The 19,898-nt window shown below is 42.3% G+C and overlaps 1 protein-coding gene across 7 annotated transcripts in view; it reads left to right on the top strand.

Moving 5' to 3' along the window:
• Positions 1–19,898, top strand: part of ERG (ETS transcription factor ERG) — a 152,303-nt gene that overhangs the window by 119,040 nt on the left and 13,365 nt on the right. For 6 of the 7 annotated variants that reach the window (XM_064152524.1, XM_064152527.1, XM_064152523.1 and 3 more), the window contains 3 exons: positions 13,853–14,004; positions 16,555–16,758; positions 17,824–17,904. In XM_064152524.1, the coding sequence (XP_064008594.1) occupies positions 13,853–14,004; positions 16,555–16,758; positions 17,824–17,904 (437 nt within the window). The remainder of the gene's footprint in view (positions 1–13,852; positions 14,005–16,554; positions 16,759–17,823; positions 17,905–19,898) is intronic. The other variant, XM_064152529.1, reaches the window with a different exon arrangement.

The raw sequence follows: 19,898 nt of genomic DNA, 5'->3' as shown, positions 1-19,898 counted from the left end.
AACTGTTAATTGTTTTAAAGATGTCATATTCAGGAGTTGCTGAAGCGTGGAGAACACCTGTCACAATCTTTTGCACCATCTTGACCACAGAATTAACCAGGTTGGAAAAGACCTCTGAGATCTTCAAGTCCAGCTTGTCTTTTAACCGTTCTAAGTAACTAAACCATGGCACTAAGTGCCTCATCCAATCTCCAGGGACGGTGACTCCACCACCTCCCCGAGCAGCCCATTCCAGAGGCCAGTCACCCTTTCTGTGAAGAATGTCTTTCTAACATCCAGACTAAACCTGCCCTGTTGCAGCTTGAGACTATGTCCTCTTGTTCTGACACTGCATGACTGGGAGAAGAGACCAACCCCTGCCTGGCCACAACCTCCTTTCAGGTAGTTGTAGAGAGTAATAAGGTCTCCCCTGAGCCTTCTCTTCTCCAGGCTGAACAACCCCAGCTCTCTCAGCCGCTCCTTGCAGGGCTGTGCTCCAGCCCCCTCAGCAGCCTTGTTGCCCTTCTCGGGACACATTCAAGCACCATTACAGAATTAAAGGGATGAAAAGAAGCAATTCTATATTCCTCTTATCTAAGAAAAAAAAAAGGTATTAGGTTTACCTACTCCATCACTTGGGGTTTAGTGCAAGTCCACTGAGCAGCACTAAATTGTTAATTTTATTCTGGACATGATCACTCAGAGCTGCTTAATGTGGCCATCATTAGAAAATGAACAGCTGAGCAGTGGCCATTTTTTTCCCAGTGTATGTGAGCTGTCACAGGGACTGTGCTGCTGGAAAAGGCTTTACAAGTTAATGCTCTGAGCAGCAAAATGTGTTTGAACAAAATGCTGCTTTCCTAAAGGGCACATTTTGGCTGAAAATATAATGGGAAGAAATGTAATTGTGTAATTATGTCTATATTTAATTAAAAATAGCATTCAGCATTGGAGGCAGAATTTCATTCATTAATGTGATTGGCCTTCCCTATTAGCAGAGCAATGCACAGTTGCTACCTGGATAAAGCAAGGAAAATTCCTACTTCTCTGCAATTTCTAAAACATGCCATGCTGAAAAATAGACAAAAGAGAACATTTAAAAGGCTACCAAAAGCAGATTGTCAGAACTTCATTTTTTCCCAAGTTACCTCTGTATGTGTATGTAACATATATATGTTACTACATTTCAGGAAATGGAATACTGCCTAATATGTGATATTCATGTCAACTGTAGAAAAGAAGTGTCTATCACTCAAACCTTGCATAAAATGAAATTATTTATCAGTAACAAATTATTCCTAAATATTCACATCACATATCCTGATGTGCTGGTTAGTACTGACAATATGATTGCATAGATGCTGTAGCTGCATCTCCTAGAAATTTGAAAACCATTTGTTCCTTCCTCAAGTCCTGCGTGGCTTTTGCCATTTGTATGTTGGAGTTTCACTGGTTTCCTGACAGGTTACTTGCTATTCATCACATACAGAGCATTGGCCATGCTTTGTGCAGACAAGTGGTGCCCTGCCACTCTCTAGGTTAGTATGCATTTATTATTCTGCAGAATCCTTCCCCACTCTGCTTGTTTGCAGTCCATAGATTTTTTTTCCTTAAACAAATTGCTCAAATAGAATCATAGAATCAGTCAGGTTGGAAGGGACCACAAGAATCATCTAGTTCCAACCCTCCTGCCATGGCCAGGGACACCCTACTCTAGAGCAGGCTGCCCAGAGCCTCATTCAGCCTGGCCTTAAACACCTCCAGGCATGGGGCCTCAACCACCTCCCTGGGCAACCCATTCCAGGGTCTCACCACTCTCATGGTGAAGAACATCCTCCTCACTTCCAGTCTGAATCTAACCACCTTCAGCTTTGCTCCATTATGCTTCATGTGCCATAATGCTTCCTGTGTTAAAAATGAATATGTGCAGTAGTTGGAGAGCTTGGAACTGCTTTTCATTTTCAGTAAAACTGTACTTGCTCTGTTTACACCCATTTTTCTACTCGAGGTTGTCAGAAAGGGCTCTAAAGTACTGCAGCCACATTGCAGTGCCACAGAAGTGCTACCTCTAGGATCTCCAAAGTATCCTCTGTAGTGTCCTTCCTATGTGGGAGCCTGGGTTTGAATAATATGGTGTGAAGAGGATGCAGACATGGTGCCTGACTCCTCAGAGTGGTAACCAGACAATACTTAGCATTGCAGTTTTTTGCTGTCCAGCTCTCCCTCCTCACTATGTTAGACTGCTTCTTGGCCATATATTCTGTCATCTTTAAGTGGGGTATAAAATTTTAGGAGTGTACTGAACCCCTTTACACATCAACAATTAAGTACCCGCTCAAAGAAGAAATGAACTCTCTCAGCTAACACTTTCCCCAGATCTACTTTGGCTGTAATTGCCCTTCATTAAATCTCAAAACATAGCAGTCTCAGAACTGGCATTCCTGTGAATACTGAAAAAATAACATTAGAATGAAGTTAAAGGTTTGGGTCTTTTTTCAGTCTGCTGCAGAGGGATTAGGTACATGTTTTTCTTAAACAATAGCACTATTTTTAAAGCAAAACCCTGCTGCACAGCTCCAGAAAATATAGCCTAAGGGCCTGTCTTAAATTAAATAAAGCAAGAAAAGTTTAAATTAGAGGTGTCATTTACCTTGCTGTTGTTGCATACATAATGCACATTGTCACAGGTGGTATCAAATTGAGGTTTTTCAGATGCATTGTGTCAGTACAGCCATTCTGTTTCTTCCAGATACATTAATCAAATGAGAAATGTTGTGCCATTGTGCAGTCAAGCTTTCACCTGAAAGTAATAATTTCAGGCTATTTATTGCTCTTGAGTCAGACCAAAGATTCACCCTGTTACAGTAAGGCACTATAATATAAATCTGGAGATTGCCTATGTCATACTCTTCCTTACTTTTCTGTTTATTGTTCTTTGCATATTTTATCAAATTAAGTGTGAGCAATTGTATTACAAAGGATGAATGCAATCCAAGTTATGCATTTAGGGTGAAATTCACTTCTGTGAAAGTGTTCCCATGAGGCCCTAGGAATGGCTGAAACAACGTTTAAATCAGTGGGACTCCATCATACCCATGGGTGGGATGATACAAAGGTAGCTTGGAAGAACTGCATTTGCTGGTAGGCAGTCAGTCTTTTCAAGGGAGGCTAAAGTGGAACACAGAGTCTTATTCAGGCCACAGATAATTTTCACTTGCCATGAGCAGTAAGATGATTTCATTGCAAAAGCATTTCAGAAGTTAGCTGCGGACGTTTTCCAACATCAGATTGGCTGGTTCAGAAGTTTTAAAGGAATGCCAGGAATAATTAGTTGCCATTAAGATTTAATCATGTGGAAAATGTTGATTTAAGTGCTACCAGTTGTTGCTTGAAAACCACTTGAGAATGAAATTACCACTTAATATATCTTTTGTACTGGCTCTTTTGGGAAATACCATTTTTCTTTGCATGCTACTGTTCTAAATTTTCATCAAAGAGCCTCTGTGTTCATCTGATGCACAGGAGGGCTTTTTAGAGTCCAAAGTGACCTCAAGTTAGGCTTTTTGTGTTTGTTTGTTTGTGTTTGGGGGGTTATTTGTTAGTGGCTTTTTGTTGTTTGCATTTTTTTGGGGGGAGTTTGTTTGTTTCTTTGGTTTGGGGTTTGTTTGTTCTTTGATTTTGTTTTGTTTTTATTATTATATTTCCTTTGATGGAAATCTTCTAAGTGGAAACTGTTTTGTGCTATGCAATCCAGCATATTGGAGTGGGTAGCACTTGAGGTCTAGCCATATGCCAGCTGATGTGCCCAGCCACTAAGCAGGATGCGTTAATCTGTATGGAGCTCTGTATTGCTGCCCTACAAGAGGACTGTGATGCTCCTAGGATACAGCATGATGTGCTTTAAGCTAGATAAGGCAACTCTACATTTTCCTCCATACTGGTGGGTCTAGTCAAAGCATCTACATACACTTTGCTTGCTTCCAGCATGTGAAGAACCAGAGTTAGTCTGCAGTAATCACCCTGACATCACTTGTTTTTCAAGAGCATAGCTTTTTCCACTGCTGGAGCACAACCCTGTGGGCTGAGGCTCAGTGCCATCTCTTCTACATCTGGTGGTGTACCACCAGCAGGCAGCCCTAGTATTCTTGGTAAACCTCAGCTCAGACTAAACAACAAGCGTGGTCCAAGCCCCATGGCAGCCAATGGGACTCTCCCCTTGGTCTCTCTCAAGTCAGTCCCCACATCATCCCATAGCAAAGCTGGATAATCTGTTTTAAGAGGATGAATTCCCTAATGCACTTGCTGGAGCTGCCTATGTAAAGCAGCAGTTTTAGGTAAAAAGACATGGTGTATCTCAGAGTGATCATCTTTTTTCTCACTCACTGGATGGCTGTTGGAGGCATTGCCTACCAAACTGGGAAAAGTGCAGATTCAGGATCTTCTCTGTGCAGGACTTCATGTATGACTACTTCAAGAAGTTCCTCTGAAAAGCCACCAGTTTAACATCAGTGTGTTATGTGTGTGCATGATTTGTCCTTGAGGCCAACATGTTGCCAAGGAGGAAAACTAAACCCAGCTCACCACTATGATAGTTACTTTATTGCTGCATTTTGGGGCATGTAGGCCTGGAAGGTGCTAGCTAAGAAAGCTTTTCATTCTGGGATGTGTGCTGGATTGAGGCTAATTGGAGTAGTCTAATAAGAGAAATTAGATTATTGGTTGTAAAAAGAAAATGAAGATGAAGTGTGTATCATTCATTGCTTTGCTGAAAGGGATAGAGTCAAAGTGTCAACAGTTTGTTCTTCATTTACCTCAGAGCATTTGTTCCCTTCACTTCTCCTTTGCTCTGCCTCTAATATCTTCCAATAACAGATAACAAGTAAGCTTTGCTGATTGTCTGTCTGTCTGGGAGAGAGATGGGGTGGCTTTGATCGCCTTCTGGGCTAAAAAAGTTGGGGCTCTTCAGCCTGGAGAAGAGAAGGCTTTGAAGAGACCTTGGAGTAGCCTTCCAGTATCTGAAAAGGGCCTACAGGAAGGCTGGGAAGGGACTATTTACAAGGTTTTGTAAGGACAGGTCAACAGAGTAATAGGTCTGAACTGGCAGTGGGGAGATTTAAACTAGACGTTCTTTCCAGTGAGGGTGGTGAAACACTGGAACAGGCTGCCCAGGGATGTTGTAGATGCTCCCTCCCTGGAGGTGTTCAAGGCCAGGGGCCTCCCATCTAGTGAGAGGTGTCCCTGCCTATGGCAGGGGGTTGGAGCGGGATAATCTTTGAGGTCTCTTCCAACCTAAACCATTCTATGGTTCTTTGTTTGTGCAGGAGGGAATTTGGGTTTGTGTATTATTTCTAAATGGTATATAATTGTAAGCAGTTGTCAATATATTGTGTATATGTGCTTGTAAGTTTAGCTTTGCTGTAAATAGAGCTTCATCTTACTTCCAAGCTGTCTGAGCTGGTCTGGTAAATTTCAGTAGTGTGGGGCTGAAAGTTCCTCAACCCACTACGGGGCAAAATGTTAATTCACAACTGGCATGGTTACATTTTGGATTGACTACTGATGCTTAAATGGTTTGCTTAGCTTTGGGAATTAAAGGAGGAGACGAGGACAGCCGGAATTACAAAAGTGCTGAGCAACCAAAACCTTCAATATGGGTGGTGAAATATAAAATTAGTCTTCAAATAATGGCACAGGGCCCCACAAGAGTTATGATCACTGCCATTATTTGTGACTATTGCTGTCGTTACTGCTTTATTTCCAGTGCAGTGTTTACTGTGTCTAAAGCATTTAGAGCCAGTGGTTGTGGTGGTCCTTCAGTCTGGCACAACACATACACTGTCAGTAGGTAGGTTGGTGCTGACACAGTGCCTTTGAAGATAAGTCCTCTTCCTCTTCCTCTTCATTAGTAAGTGTTTTTTATTTTGATCAGGGTCATATTGATGATGGTATTCAGTGGTTAAAGTTTGGGAATAGCATTTTAAGACAAAGCAGAAGGCAGGTATGAAAAAGAAGTGACTAATCATTAGCTTTACCATTGCACACCCATCAGCTTCACAGCCCCATGATGCTAATCACAAAATAATCAGCAGACATTCCATAGCCACTGGGAATTGTGATCTCCATACAAGATAGCACTTCTGGTTTTGCCTAGGGTGCTCTTCTTTGCTAACTTCCTATATGATCCCTGCCACAATCTTTTGCACCAGGCATGTGTGGTTTGGGAAGGGCTCTATCTCCTAGTATTTCATATGTTATGAAACCACAAGTACAACAGTCTCTCAAGCTCTTGAAATAAAATTGAGAAATGTAATCCATTACCATTATAATAGAATTTCTATAAAAATAATAAAAGAAAAATGGGAGAAAATAGGTCCTGAAAGTTATAGGCCAACTGGGAAGTTGTTGTGGCTTTGGCCTTAGCTATCACCATGTCAGACTTCAGCCTTCTCCCAAGCAGCAATCTAATTGTAAATTATGTATATACAGAACATCATTCCTTAGCTTTGGCTTTTAGTGACCCCCTTCCCTTCTTTGCCTTTCTTCACTCCAACCTCACACATAAGAAATATTGAAGTGTTTGCACTAATGGAGAAATGACAACGTGCAGTCAAACTTAAACCAGCTGTTTCCCCGTACTGTGAGCACAAAGAGCCAGGCTGGTAATATTTATAGCTTGACTGGCCTCTAGTGAGCCAGATGCTGACTGCCTTAATTTGCTTTGATGGCCTTAAGGCTTGAAGCAGCTGTGAACTGCAAGATAGCCATGGAAAGTTAGGCAGAAGAGAAAGAAAAAGGGAAAAAAAGATTGTTTCAATTAACAAAAAATATTGATAGAAAATGAAGGGCTGCTCATGCACAGCTCAGTAAAAAAGCATTTTCTGTTTTCCTTACAGAAAGGCAGCAATGTTACTTGTGTTGGTATGTGATGTTTGCTTTCTTCATTCACTGGAGGATGCAACCTGAGGCAACTCAACATGCCACACTGAGACTTTTCTGAGCAACCCCTGGGCTGGTCCTACACAATGCTGAGGACCTGCAGAGCCCAGGGTACCCCATACAGTGGTTCCTGCCTCTGTTCTCTGCTGTAGGAATGTGTTACACTGGGGATGTCCTATGTCTGTTGGGACTGTTGAAGGCCATTTTTATTACTCCTTCATTTACCCCACATGGAGCAGTGCACATGTCTGCGAACATGGCCCAGTGAAGACTTCAGCTTTGTCTCCCTTCCCTTCCCTTCCCTTCCCTTCCCTTCCCTTCCCTTCCCTTCCCTTCCCTTCCCTTCCCTTCCCTTCCCTTCCCTTCCCTTCCCTTCCCTTCCCTTCCCTTCCCTTCCCTTCCCTTCCCTTCCCTTCCCTTCCCTTCCCTTCCCTTCCCTTCCCTTCCCTTCCCTTCCCTTCCCTTCCCTTCCCTTCCCTTCCCTTCCCTTCCCTTCCCTTCCCTTCCCTTCCCTTCCCTTCCCTTCCCTTCCCTTCCCTTCCCTTCCCTTCCCTTCCCTTCCCTTCCCTTCCCTTCCCTTCCCTTCCCTTCCCTTCCCTTCCCTTCCCTTCCCTTCCCTTCCCTTCCCTTCCCTTTGCCTTGGGACTGCTTTTAATACTCACCTTAGAGCAAAGATAAACAGACTGTCATTGTGACTTCACCATCCACTTAAGCCAGCTTTAGCTGCCAGCACAGGCCCTGAGGGGCTTCCCTCCCTTCCACAGACCCTGGCAGATCACTGCCACCCTGGCTGTCTCCTTTCCTGCGGGTGAGCATCGCCCTCACACAGCCACCCTATGTGGGTGGGTGAGTGTCTCAGTTGTAGCTAAGCACTGCATAACCCACCCATTTATTTACTTATTTGTGTACTTGCTGGGAAAGCAGCTCCTGTCCCAGTTCACTAAGCAGTTGTGTGAAAGCCTGTCTGAGTGCCCCAGGGCTTTGTTGGCTACGTGCATTTTCTGATATTTGAATGGCTCTGTTATTCTAGAGTCCTCTGCAAAGGAATTTTGCACTGCTTTCACAAGAAGCCTTGGAAGGGAAAATAAAATCTCTGTTCTCCTTTCGGCACATAAGTGTGGTGGTGCTCATGCAGCAGATTTAAGGGCAGGTGCCTATACAGGAGCAGAGTGCTTAGTGCACTTGCAGAGCTTGGCCTGGTGTATGCACAGAATAAGCCAGATAGCCACTGTCAGCTGTGGTGCTGGGCAGTAAGTGTTGAAAACCAAACTGTCAGAGCAAGTGCTGGGGCCTCTGATACTACCATTGAAAGCACTTCTCAGTCTTTTTGTAGCACCTACAGGGATCACCACTGATGCCAGGGGAGCAGCCCCTGGGGCTCTGTAAAGCTGCTGGAGTAACCACACTCCTGCTCCAGTGGCTGGGAAGCACAAACACTTCACCAGAGAGAGTCAAGTTGTGCCCAGTGATTGCTGCCAAAGGGGGAGTGTTTGCTGCCAAAGGGGGATCTGCATGACCCCTCTTTGCATGTCACTGCTGCAGCAGGTCTCAGCAGATGTGAATTCTCATTCGTAAAGAGGAAGAGATGTAGAGTGGGGCAAATAAGAAAGTTCAGGGCTCTAGCTGTGTAACCCTTTGAATTGATGCTGTGGACTAAAGCACATCAGGTGTGCTCTGTGTAACAGCAGTAGTTACATTATCCGAGGAACATTCTGTGTTATTTTTGTCATGAGCCAATTTTTCAGTGTCAGGCTATTTTACAGGGCCAAATTCCCTGCATCTTGAGTTGCAGTGAATGGAGGTGAGCCTGAACATACTTTGCAATATACTTAGTATGAGATGACCTTTATATGATGTGGTTTTAGTTAGATATACATTTGACTATTTTGGCACAAATTTTCTAAGGGAGGTAGCATTATGGAGCTCTTTCTTATGTCACTGGCAATATGAAATGGGAGAGGTGAGAAATCTGTATCCTGTAGGACAGTGTCATGGTTTGTTCACCAGAGCCTCACAGAATGAGATCTCTTGGTAGCTCAGCATATCCTCTGATCTGACCAGCCGTGGGCTGAATGAGAATCATGCATGAAAAAATCTTCAAAGATATCCCTACACTGCTCTAGTCTCTCGAGACTACGTTTCTGCAAGTAGTCTTTGTAAGAAATCTGTCCAAGGTGTAGTTATTAAATGGACTTGTAAAGGTAAGTAGCTACTTGGAGAATACAATTTTTCTTATTTATTTCCCTCTGAAATTCAGAAATATTAAAGAAAGGAGTTTATATTATAGGAATGTCAAAGAGATCATGTAAGATGTTGCTGATTCCTAATCAGTGCTTCTCTGACACCTTGCATTTTAATACAGCACAGGTGTTTCACATCACATGAGATAAATAATAGCATAGTGCAGAGGGAAAAATGTGCTTGATACACTTACTTATATGTTTCATGCACTTATTTATGAACTTATATGTGCTTTCATCATAGTCAATGATTGGCAAAACTCCAATCCCTTTCAGGAGGAGAGGGTGCTAAATTTAGCTATCAAATAAGCTTGATTCTAAGGTCTAAAGACCTATGGAGAAATACTTTTCTTCAGCAGACATTTATTGGCAATCAGACCTGAATCAGCTCAAGACTGGACAAAGTGCTCTGGGGTATCAAAACTGCAGTCTTTCCAATCTATTTACTTATTTGTTTAGTTTTAAATTCCAGGTGTAGCAGGGTGTGTTTACAAAGGGTAAAAATAACACACAGCTGTGAAGAAAAACATCTTGTGCTTCTTTTCAGGCCTGGAGCTAAGGGTGAATCACTGCAGAGCTGCACCCTTTACACTGGGCAAGCATTCTGACAGCTGCTTTTCCACTGCTCCTGCTCCCCTGGTGGTTCAGAAAAAAAAGCAGACTCACAGAAAGTCCTAAAAAAAAGAAGGCTGGTGCAGACAATCACTCTCTTGTTCTAAAATTACCATTTTCTACTGTCTGCTTGCATTTTCAGTTTTGTTTTCATCTACTGTAGAAGTCCGTTCCAGCAGTTTGAATTAAGCCTTGATTCAGTTGTATGCGTAAGCAAACGCTCAGTCTGAAGTACCTCAGTAGTCGTTGTAGCTGTTGTGCTGCTCTTATGTGCTTAAAGTTAAGCATGATGTTGGAATACATACTGAACTGCGGATTTGCTTGTCCACCCAGTAACCTAACAGGAGAAAACCCTTGGCCATCTGCTTCTGGAGTTTAATGAAAAGTTATGACTTATTTATGATGTTCTTCTCCACCCCCATCTGTTTATATTCAGATCAGAAAACCAGTTCAGAACCCTGTCAGGTTGCCAAAAGATGTGTGCTACTACATCATCTCTCACATTACGTACTGGTCAGAGTTTACAAGAGTGGCTTTAATACATGATTGCCCATAGAAGCAGTCTGGGCTAATATTGATGTGATCACAGAATCACGGAAGTTTGGAGGCTGGAAGGGACCTCCAGAGATCACTGAGTTCAGCCTCCCTGCCAAAGCAGGATCCTCTGGGGTAGTTCACACAGGAACACATCCAAGCAGGTTTTGAAAGTCTCCACAACCCCTCTGGGCAGCCTGTTCCAGTGCTCTGTCACCCTCACTGTAAAGAAGTTTCTCCTCATGTTGAGGTGAAACCTTCTGTGTTCCAGTTTGTAGCCATTGCTCCTTGTCTTATTGCTGCTGATCGGCAAAAAGAGATTGGCTCCATCCACTTGACACCCACCCCTCAGGTATTTGTACACATTGATAAGATCTCCCCTCAGTCTTCTCCAGACTAAACAGCCCCAGGTTTCTCAGTCTCTCTTTGTAGGGAGGTGCTCAAGTCCCCCAGTAATCCTTGTGGCCTTCTGCTGGACTCTTTCCAGCAAGTCCCTGCTTCTCTTGAATGGGGGAGCCCAAAACTGGACACAGTATTCCAGGTGTGGTCTCACCAGAGCAAAGTAGAGGGGGAGAAGAACCTCCCTAGACCTGCTGGCCACACCTTTCCTGATGCACACTGGGATCCCATTGGCTCTCTTGCCCGCAAGGGCACGCTGCTGGCCCACACAGAACTTGTCCACCAGCACTCCGAGGTCTTTCTCCATGGAACTTCTTTCCAGCAGGTCAGCCCCTACCTGTACTGGTGCCTGTTGTTATTCCTCCCCAGAGGAAGGACCCTGCACCTGTCCTTATTGAACTTCTTAAGCTTTGCCTTCAGCCAGCTCTCAGCCTGTCCAGATCTTGTTGGATGACAGCAGAGCCTGATGGGCTGTTGGCCACCCTCCCACCCCCCAGTTTTGTATCATCAGCAAACTTGATGAAGGTACACTCAGTGCCCTCATCCAGCTCATTGATAGATGTCAAACAAAACTAGACCCAGTACTGATCCCTGAGAAACGCCACTGGCTACCAACTTGATTCTGTGCCATTGATGACAACTCTCTGAACTATTGTGGAGCCAGTTTTCAATCCACCTCACAGAGAAGTCAGCTATGCCACATCTCCAAAGCTTATCTATGAGGATCTTGTGGGAGACAGGATCAAAAGTCTTGCTGAAGTCAAGATAGATGACACCTGTATTTCACCTGGCAGCAAAACTTTGATGTCCCTGTATCCTAAGATCCCTTTCACAGAAAACAAAAATAAAGTAGCTGTGCCAGTTAGGCCAAAGGATGCTGCTAGCATCTAGGTCTCCCCAGAACAGACCTAAAAAGTCAGTGAATGGGCCAAATGGTTCCTTCTTTTGTCTTTGTAACATAAGTTGCCTTGGGAGACAGGATGGACAACTGCATAGATGTAAGAGCAGGAGCTGGATAATGTTTGCAAATACATGTGATTTAGTATGTAGCCTCATTTATGCATATATGCCATTTGTATTGGTTAAGATAAACATCTTAAGCACAAGCAATCAGCACAAAGGCTCTTTTTCAACATGTTTACTTCTGAAAGAAAAAGTTACTTTGTTTTGCGCAGCTCTGTTTAGGCAGAAGTAAACTGCATTCCAGAATTCTATTTAGAGGTATGCAGTGGGATAGAAAAGTTAAAACTGAGAGGCTAATGCCCAAGTATTCTGGATCTCAGAGGAAAGGCTGATTCCACCACCGCTCACTGACAAGCAGGACCATGTGCTGACTCTATCTTACTTTGTGGTTATTATTCAGTCCTGTGGCTGACAAAGCATTCGTAGGACATTTACAGAAGGCAGGTTTCTTATGTTATATGTTATGTGGCACCCGAGATAATTCCATACCTGAACAAGATAGGTGAGGCCAACATTTCCCAGGCAGCATTCAAGGCCCCCTGTTCCTTCTTCAAATGCAGATGACAGTATCCATTGAATGGCTTCTGTGATGTATCTTATTTTTAAATTGAAAGCATCAGCAGTTAATTTTTGAAACAAAAATAACACAGCATAGTAAAATGAGTAGTTACACTGCACAGAAAAAGCTGGTAAACTTAAAAGATACTTTCAGTATTTAAGATGTGTACTGTCTTTTCACCCAGTGCTAGTTCTTTTTTAAGACACATGCATGAGAATTATAACTGCATTAATTCCTGACCCAATGCCCTGAGTCTCTTGGGCATTGCCTGAAATATCTTCCACATCATTTTGATACATGCTGAGCAGACAGTGGTCAAAACTGTGTATTGTTTTTCCTCTTTTGTTCTCAAATGGTAACAAAACCTTTCTGGGAAAGCATTTGTAATCTGATTTGTGTTGGTACCACACTGACATTGGTGCCCAATGCTTATGAGAGCTGGGGAGAGTAACAGGCTGTCTGGGTGAAAGACACTTTGGGGGGAAGATGCTGAAACAGGCTTGCAGGAGACTGGGTCTTGGAAGGTGTCTTGATTCTCTGGACTGCACATTAGTTGTAAGAAAGTCAATCGAAGCATCACAGCCTGACATCCTGCTTGTTTAGTAAGACCACAGTACAGTTTCAAGGGTTAAATGGCAGAACTAAAAGAAAGCTTGTTAGTAATATAGCATCACTAAAGGAACCAAAACCCAACCAGCACCCTCCTTCCCTTCTCAAATGGCCTTTTTCACATTTAAAGGTATTCCCCACGGCTCTGTTCTTTGTTTTGGTTTTTGGTAACAATTTTTCTTTCTGATGAAACACATTGTAGACATTAAATTAAGGGACAAATATGTCTGTGTCTGCCAGAAAGAAAACTGTGATGCAATTAAAATGCCATTAAGGAAGCCCCTGTGGGATGTTAAACCTAAAGACTCTATTCAGAAAGCAAAGCCAGAATTAAAGAGGTGTCTGGTTCCAGATCCTCTGCAGTTTTCCATTTCTTGACTATAGTACCGTGGAGACTGTGCTAGTCGGGAGCTGAAAGGTTTTTCCAGTCGTGTGTGTGGTATTTTGAATCATGACTTTGGCAAACGTTCCTTTTCTGTAAGCCATACATAGAAGTGTCTCTACACTGCGTGGAACAGCGCAGCAGCATGGCCCTCGTGAAACAATGACAACAGTACAGATGGGAAGATGTCCGGTCCTTGGACAAGCTTTATCCAAGTAATAATAGTTTTCCCACAGCAAATCTGCATAAAGTGCATCTTTGTATTTGCTGAGAGCTGTTTGTGAGATGTTTGGAGAGAGAAGTGCAGCTACTTGGAACCATAAGGCTCAGCAAGCCTGTGATCACGCCTCCGTTACATTGCAGTCTCTGGAAATAAATTGTTAGTGTTTATATGTTTGAAGATACCTAAAAGGCTGATTCTTTGAAGATAAAAGTATGCTCTCCTGAGGCTAGTAACTTTTTCTGAGGTGGCTGAAGGAATCAGCAAAGTCAGTGAGTAGCAGATACTGAGTTTTCCAGTGGCAGTCAAGCCCTAGTGCTTGAGTATCCTTTTTTCTATTTCATTCAGTGTGATTCTTTGCTGAGGATACTGGTAGAGACTGGAATAATAATAGAAGCACACCTCTCTTCTCTATCTAGGAATTCTCCAGATGACTGCAGCGTGGCAAAAGGAGGGAAAATGGTTAGCAGCTCAGACAATGTTGGGATGAACTATGGAAACTACATGGAAGAGAAGCACGTTCCACCCCCAAATATGACTACAAATGAACGAAGAGTCATTGTACCAGCAGGTTAGACCCTCTGTACAAAAATTTCAAGCAAAATACTACATTGCCTCTAGGTTTGCTAATGTTATTTAAGAAGATTTGGAGAAAAAGTGGCAATGTGATACATGTGACCAGGAAGAAAAGAGCAGTAATTTCCCACTGTTAGTAGGAGAGCAAGCTGAGAAATAGTATAGTGAAGCTGCTTCCTCAACTTGTTCTTCCTATGTCAGCAGCAGAGCTGGCTGAATATGAGCACTCAGATCTTTGTCTGACTTTTCTCGCTCCTTTGGAAGTGTTTCACCTCAAAGTGGTCAAAATGAAGAGCCACTTCCACTTCCTAACACCATAGACTAGCTGGATGCAGAGTCTAGGGGAGAGGAAAAAGATCACTGTACCACATGATATCCCTGTATATACCAAATGCAGTCCAGCCCTCAACATGCTAAAATCACAATAGTCTTGGCAAGCTTGGTTTTGGGATCCAGCAGCTAACTGATCAGGAACATATTCAATCCTCTTGCCTTGTCCTCCAAACAAACTTCTGCTGGACAGTTTGTTGCCTCAGTTTGTAAAATAGTTAGCATGCCAATAGCAAACTAATATTTTAGCATCATAACATACATAGATATTCATAAGCCACTGGATATACACAGCATAGTCACTGCACCTGCACACTGCACACAGAAGGGCATTTTTTCTGCTGATTCCTCTCCAGCAGAGATGTGCCTGTATGAAACCTTTCTGCTGCTGCTATGTTGCTTAATGTTCTTACAGTTTTTCAGTTGCAAAGACATGCAAGAGTACTGACTGTGGCCAATTTTGCAAGCTGTGATTATTTCAGTTATTTGTCAAGATATGTGTGGACAAGTATGTTGCAGTATCCTCTGCAATGCTATTGACAGTTCTGTTCTAAAGACACAGTCTTGCTAGTTGGAAGCAGACCACACTGAAATCCATGATATTTGAATGCTCTTCTTACTTATTTGCCTTTTTGATGTTTGGCACCTTTCTTTTTTAACTTATTTAGTAACCCTTAGCATGGTTAGCTCAGCAAGATGTTTTCTCAGTGTGTTCCTGGAGGTGTGTTTTGAGGTGGATTTCAGTGACATGCAAGGCACAAGATGCTCACGGTCACAGCCTTGCTATTTTGAAGTCCCCAGAAGAAACGTATGGGTAAAAAAATCAGCTGAATTTATTTGACTTATAGCATAGGCAGTGTGCAGCTTATGTGGCAATATTTAGGAATAAAACCCAGCAAAATTCACATTTTCAGCTGTGTAACTTTCTAGTTATCATAAATAAGGAGTATTTAAAAACTATAAATATAATAAAAATGTTTTGGTAAACTTCCTGGAATGTGTTTACTTCAAGCCAAAATAAATGTGGTTGCTGTTCTGTGCTGTAGGTGTGGTCACTCTCATCCAGACCCTCGATTTACCACCAGACTTGCATCCCTCTAATTTGCTATGTATTTCATACCATATGGAGAGATTCATTTAAGGGGGGAATTTAATGCACTTTCAAGAGCAGAGAAGCCCTCTGAAGCTTCAGAAGATTAAATATTCTGACTTGCAAGGGTTTAAAATACTGAGAGAAGCATCAGAGAGCAGAAGGCACTAAATGGGTGAAGTACTGGAGGCTAGCAGCAGTATGACATACTGAATAGTTTCTAGCCTATGGAAAGTGTTCCACCCTCTTTCAGACCAGCCCAAACAACAGTCAGAAGAGAGGGAATAGCACTGAGGTTAAGCCATAGAAAAGCTGTTAGACTGTGACACCAGTCTAACCCAAACAGTTCAATGATTCGTGTTGATGTGTGCTTACTGTAACTCAAGAATAAGGAAAGATAGAATGAAAGAGAAATAGAAAAGGAGATTAGAGGCAAAATGGAAATTCAAGTTGGAATCAGAGATTAATTTAAAACCAGAAGGTATTTATTTATTTGATCTTTATGTTTTGTTAGTCTGGACTAGTTCTTGGGTTTTCCCCCAGGTGGTTTTGTCAGTACTTCAGGTAGTAAGTGAAAACCCGTGCAGGTGCCACAGAGTAAACTAGTACAATGAAATAGTCTAGGAAAGGAGGTGCAGAATATTTTAACATCATCCACTGTAGTTTATGAAATAACTAGCTAAGTCTGTGAGCGCTTACTTTGCTTATGCCCAAGAAACAGTGCTTCTGACCTGAGTGGAAATTCAGCAGAGAGCTTTGAAAATGTTCAGATACAAGTCTCGGTGCTGATAGTGAGCTCTCTTAAACACTTCTCTAAGGATGCTATGTTAATCTGTGCATAACAGTGCATAAAGGTAGCAAGAACAAAAAAAAATGGAGGAGGAGCTCAACAACAGAGAGTTTGTTGTTAATAATCAGAGCTCGCAGGTCTTCCCTAATTTTTTTTCAGAGGTAATTATTCTCCTTTGCAACCAACAGGCCAAACAAATTCCTCATGTGTCTCCAGCAGTCAGTAAATAGGAGATTGTGGTCTCTTCATTTTGGTGTGGTCTGCATTTGTTTTACTGATGCAGTGCATCAGCACTCTCCCCCCTCTGCCTAATTTATCCTTTGTGATACCACCAGATCCTACGTTATGGAGCACAGACCACGTACGCCAATGGCTGGAGTGGGCAGTGAAGGAGTACGGTCTCCCGGATGTGGACATCTTGTTGTTCCAGAACATCGACGGGAAGGAGCTGTGCAAAATGACTAAAGATGACTTCCAGAGGCTCACTCCAAGCTATAATGCAGATATCCTCCTGTCACACCTACACTACCTCAGAGAGAGTAAGCTGTTTTTGTGTCTTTATGCTAATGGCTATATTCAATTGGTGGTTTGTATCAGTCACAGATTTAATGGTGTGGATACACTCAGCTGGGTTTTCAAACGTTTGTTGTGAACACTCCTATTCCTAAGAACATAGCAGGGAGTCTGATTCAAAGCCTTTTGAATTTGATTAAAAGATTCCCATTAATTTCAGCTGGCTTTTACTCATGTTCTTTGAAGAAAAGAGTTAGGAAATATGTTACAGTATCACAGTATCATCAGGGTTGGAAGAGACCTCACAGATCATCAAGTCCAACCCTTTACCACAGAGCTCAAGGCTAGACCATGGCACCAAGTGCCACGTCCAACCTTGCCTTGAACATGTTCTGCATGTCCATCTCAGAGAAAAATCAGATTGAAACCCAGCACATTCATTGGCATCCTGTAGGAAGAAAATCACGTGGGATTCAGTGCTAATGTTTTTTCTGGTCACATACTCATTTTGTTTTAATGATGAGAATGCTAAATAAGAGTGCAAACATTGATTCATAAGGCAAATTCCAGGCATGATTGTAAGGACTGACAGCAGTTTGCTCTGAGTTGAATCAAGAAGATTTCACTCAACTGAATGAAAGTTCTGTAAATTCATGGGGGAAAAAACCAAACAACAAAACATCAGTCCCTGAAACAGTAAGAACAGTAGTGCATAGCCAGCATTTCAAAGGGAGAGAATGGACTAGTGAATTCTTGGCTTGAGGGGTTTCATCAAAGCTTAAGGAAGATTTGCAGGTTTGCCTGATTTTCCAGAAGTTAAGGTGAGCATGATTTTTAAGATTCAAACCAGCAAGCGTTGCAACACCAGTGCGGTGCAGTCTTCTCCACACGCACACTGTCAGCAGTCAGTCAGAAGTACTCTGCATTCAGCACGCTTCATAAACGAATGCCCCAGTGGAAGCTATAGCAGGCTGAAACTCTCAGTAGACTTGCATTCAAACAGTCCTGTCAGGGGAAAAATATGGTTTTAAAAAGGTAATTCACATTATTTTTTTCTTCATTTCGGTGTTGCTTTTTGTTTTGTTTTGTAGCTCCTCTTCCACATTTGACTTCAGATGATGTTGATAAGGCCTTACAAAACTCTCCACGGTTAATGCATGCTAGAAACACAGGTAATGCTGGCACTGCTCCCGTTGCTATAGGTCATCTTCTAAAGGCACAGGATTCCTTTTTATGGGTTGCTTGCTTAAAATGGAAATGGTAAATCAGTAGGGAGGCAAGTGTAGCCTCTCCTTGCTCTGTGTGTGAGTTTTATGCGCAGACACACAGAAAGAGGGGCCACGTGGTGCACAAATGGTCTCCTTACTGGTAACTTCTTGTGTCCTGCAAGAGAATGGGATCCCTGACACATGAATAACTTCAGTTTTGGGGCCTTTGTCTCTGAGGACCTTTTTTCTTATTGTTTCTCATTGTACTGTCAGATGTACTCCATGGATCCCTAGAAGGTTGGTGGAGCTCAAAAGTGCTTCAGCACTTGCCTAAGTGCTGTGGGCTCTGATGAATGGGAACTCTCTCCCCTGCCATGCAGTATATATTGTATAATAGAGAACAAAATACTCTATATAGGCAGTTAGCTCGTCACATTTGTCAGGTACATGGGACATGAGCTGAAAACCCCACTAAATTTGATGCTGTAATCTCTACTTAAAGTCTGATCTGAATGCTAATTTTTACCCTTCTGTTATTTGGCCCAGAAAATTATTGAGCATAGGCAGGAGAACAATACAATACCTGCCTCAAAAAAATCTGTCTTTCAGGACATGACAAAACATTTATGAAAATAATTCAGAATAAATTTCAGCTTGCTCTATCAGTTGTGCAACAGAGGATGACATGGAATTGTATGTATAGTCTCAGTATACATACTGATTTAAGATGTTTGGAATATTGCATGATCATGCCTGAGGGTATTAGTTTTACCTACAGTGACCAGAAATAACAGTTCTTTATGAGAAGTGGAAAAGATAATGCAAAGGATAATGCAAAAGCAAAACAAAACAAAGCAAACCAAACCAAACTCAAAATCAACAACAACCAACCAAAACCACAACAAAACAGCAACCAAAAAAACCCCAAACAAAACGAAACTAGACAAGTGAAATAAACCCCACCTTGGACTGCAACGCCTCTTTCTTATTAGCATTTTCACTGTGGTAAATGGCAGTGAGCTTCTGGCAAAATTAGTTAGATTAGAAGGTCTCCATCTGAGATGGTTTGCCACTTGCCATAGTGTCCTATTGTGGGCTGTAGGCCTGCTGCAAACCCCACCAAAAGCAACAACATTTCCCACTGACTTTATGGGGTTTGGAATAAGCTTTGAGCCCTTTTTCAAGACAAATGGACTTGATGGCCTTTTTGATCTCTGGCTTTCCAGATTCTAATTTGCTAAACGGTTTTCACATACTGTCATCCAAGTTCAGCAGTTCTTTGTGTTATCTTTTTCTTTGTATATGCACTGACAATGATGTTTTGAAATTAATTTCACCAAAATGAGATTGCCTCAGTTTTGTGTCATGGGGAGTGTGAATAATATTATGCTGATCACTGACTTAAGGAAAATTAATTGTTCTGCTGACCTAATATCTTTGGAGTGGGATTTTCAAAGGGCCCTAGAAGAGCTAGAAACAAGTTGCTCTTGAAGTCAGCAGTAATTACATAAACCCTTTTAATGGTCCTAGAGATAGTCATTAAAAGTTTACTGATATAGCTAGAGCAATTTCAGACCATGAGATACCATTTTCTGTGTCAAGCTCAATATTTTTCATGTTTTCACTCTGTGAAGAGAATAAGATTTATAAGGGTCTGATCCAAAGCTGACCAAAGTGTATGAGAAGGTTCCCACAGACACCAAGAGGCTTTGGTCCAGGGCATACAGTCTCCCCACCTGTTTGGGAAGTGCGTGGAGTAACAAAGAGAAGGCAAAGCTTTACTTTAGAGGATATGAAACCACTTTTCATTGTGGAGGTGACAGTGGTAAATGTTGAAGGAATTTGCTGAACTGGACTGTCTCCTTCCTCAACATGGGTTTTGCACAGGCTTTTATGCAGTAATTGGATGGATTTAAACAGGTGCAAAGGCTATCAGCATTAACATCTGTATATAACAG

This window comes from Pogoniulus pusillus, chromosome 12 (genome assembly GCF_015220805.1).
Source record: "Pogoniulus pusillus isolate bPogPus1 chromosome 12, bPogPus1.pri, whole genome shotgun sequence".
In the NCBI taxonomy this organism is placed as follows: Eukaryota; Metazoa; Chordata; class Aves; order Piciformes; family Lybiidae; genus Pogoniulus; species Pogoniulus pusillus.
Note: the sequence above shows the minus strand (reverse complement) of the source record. Positions and strands in the feature narration are given on the sequence as shown.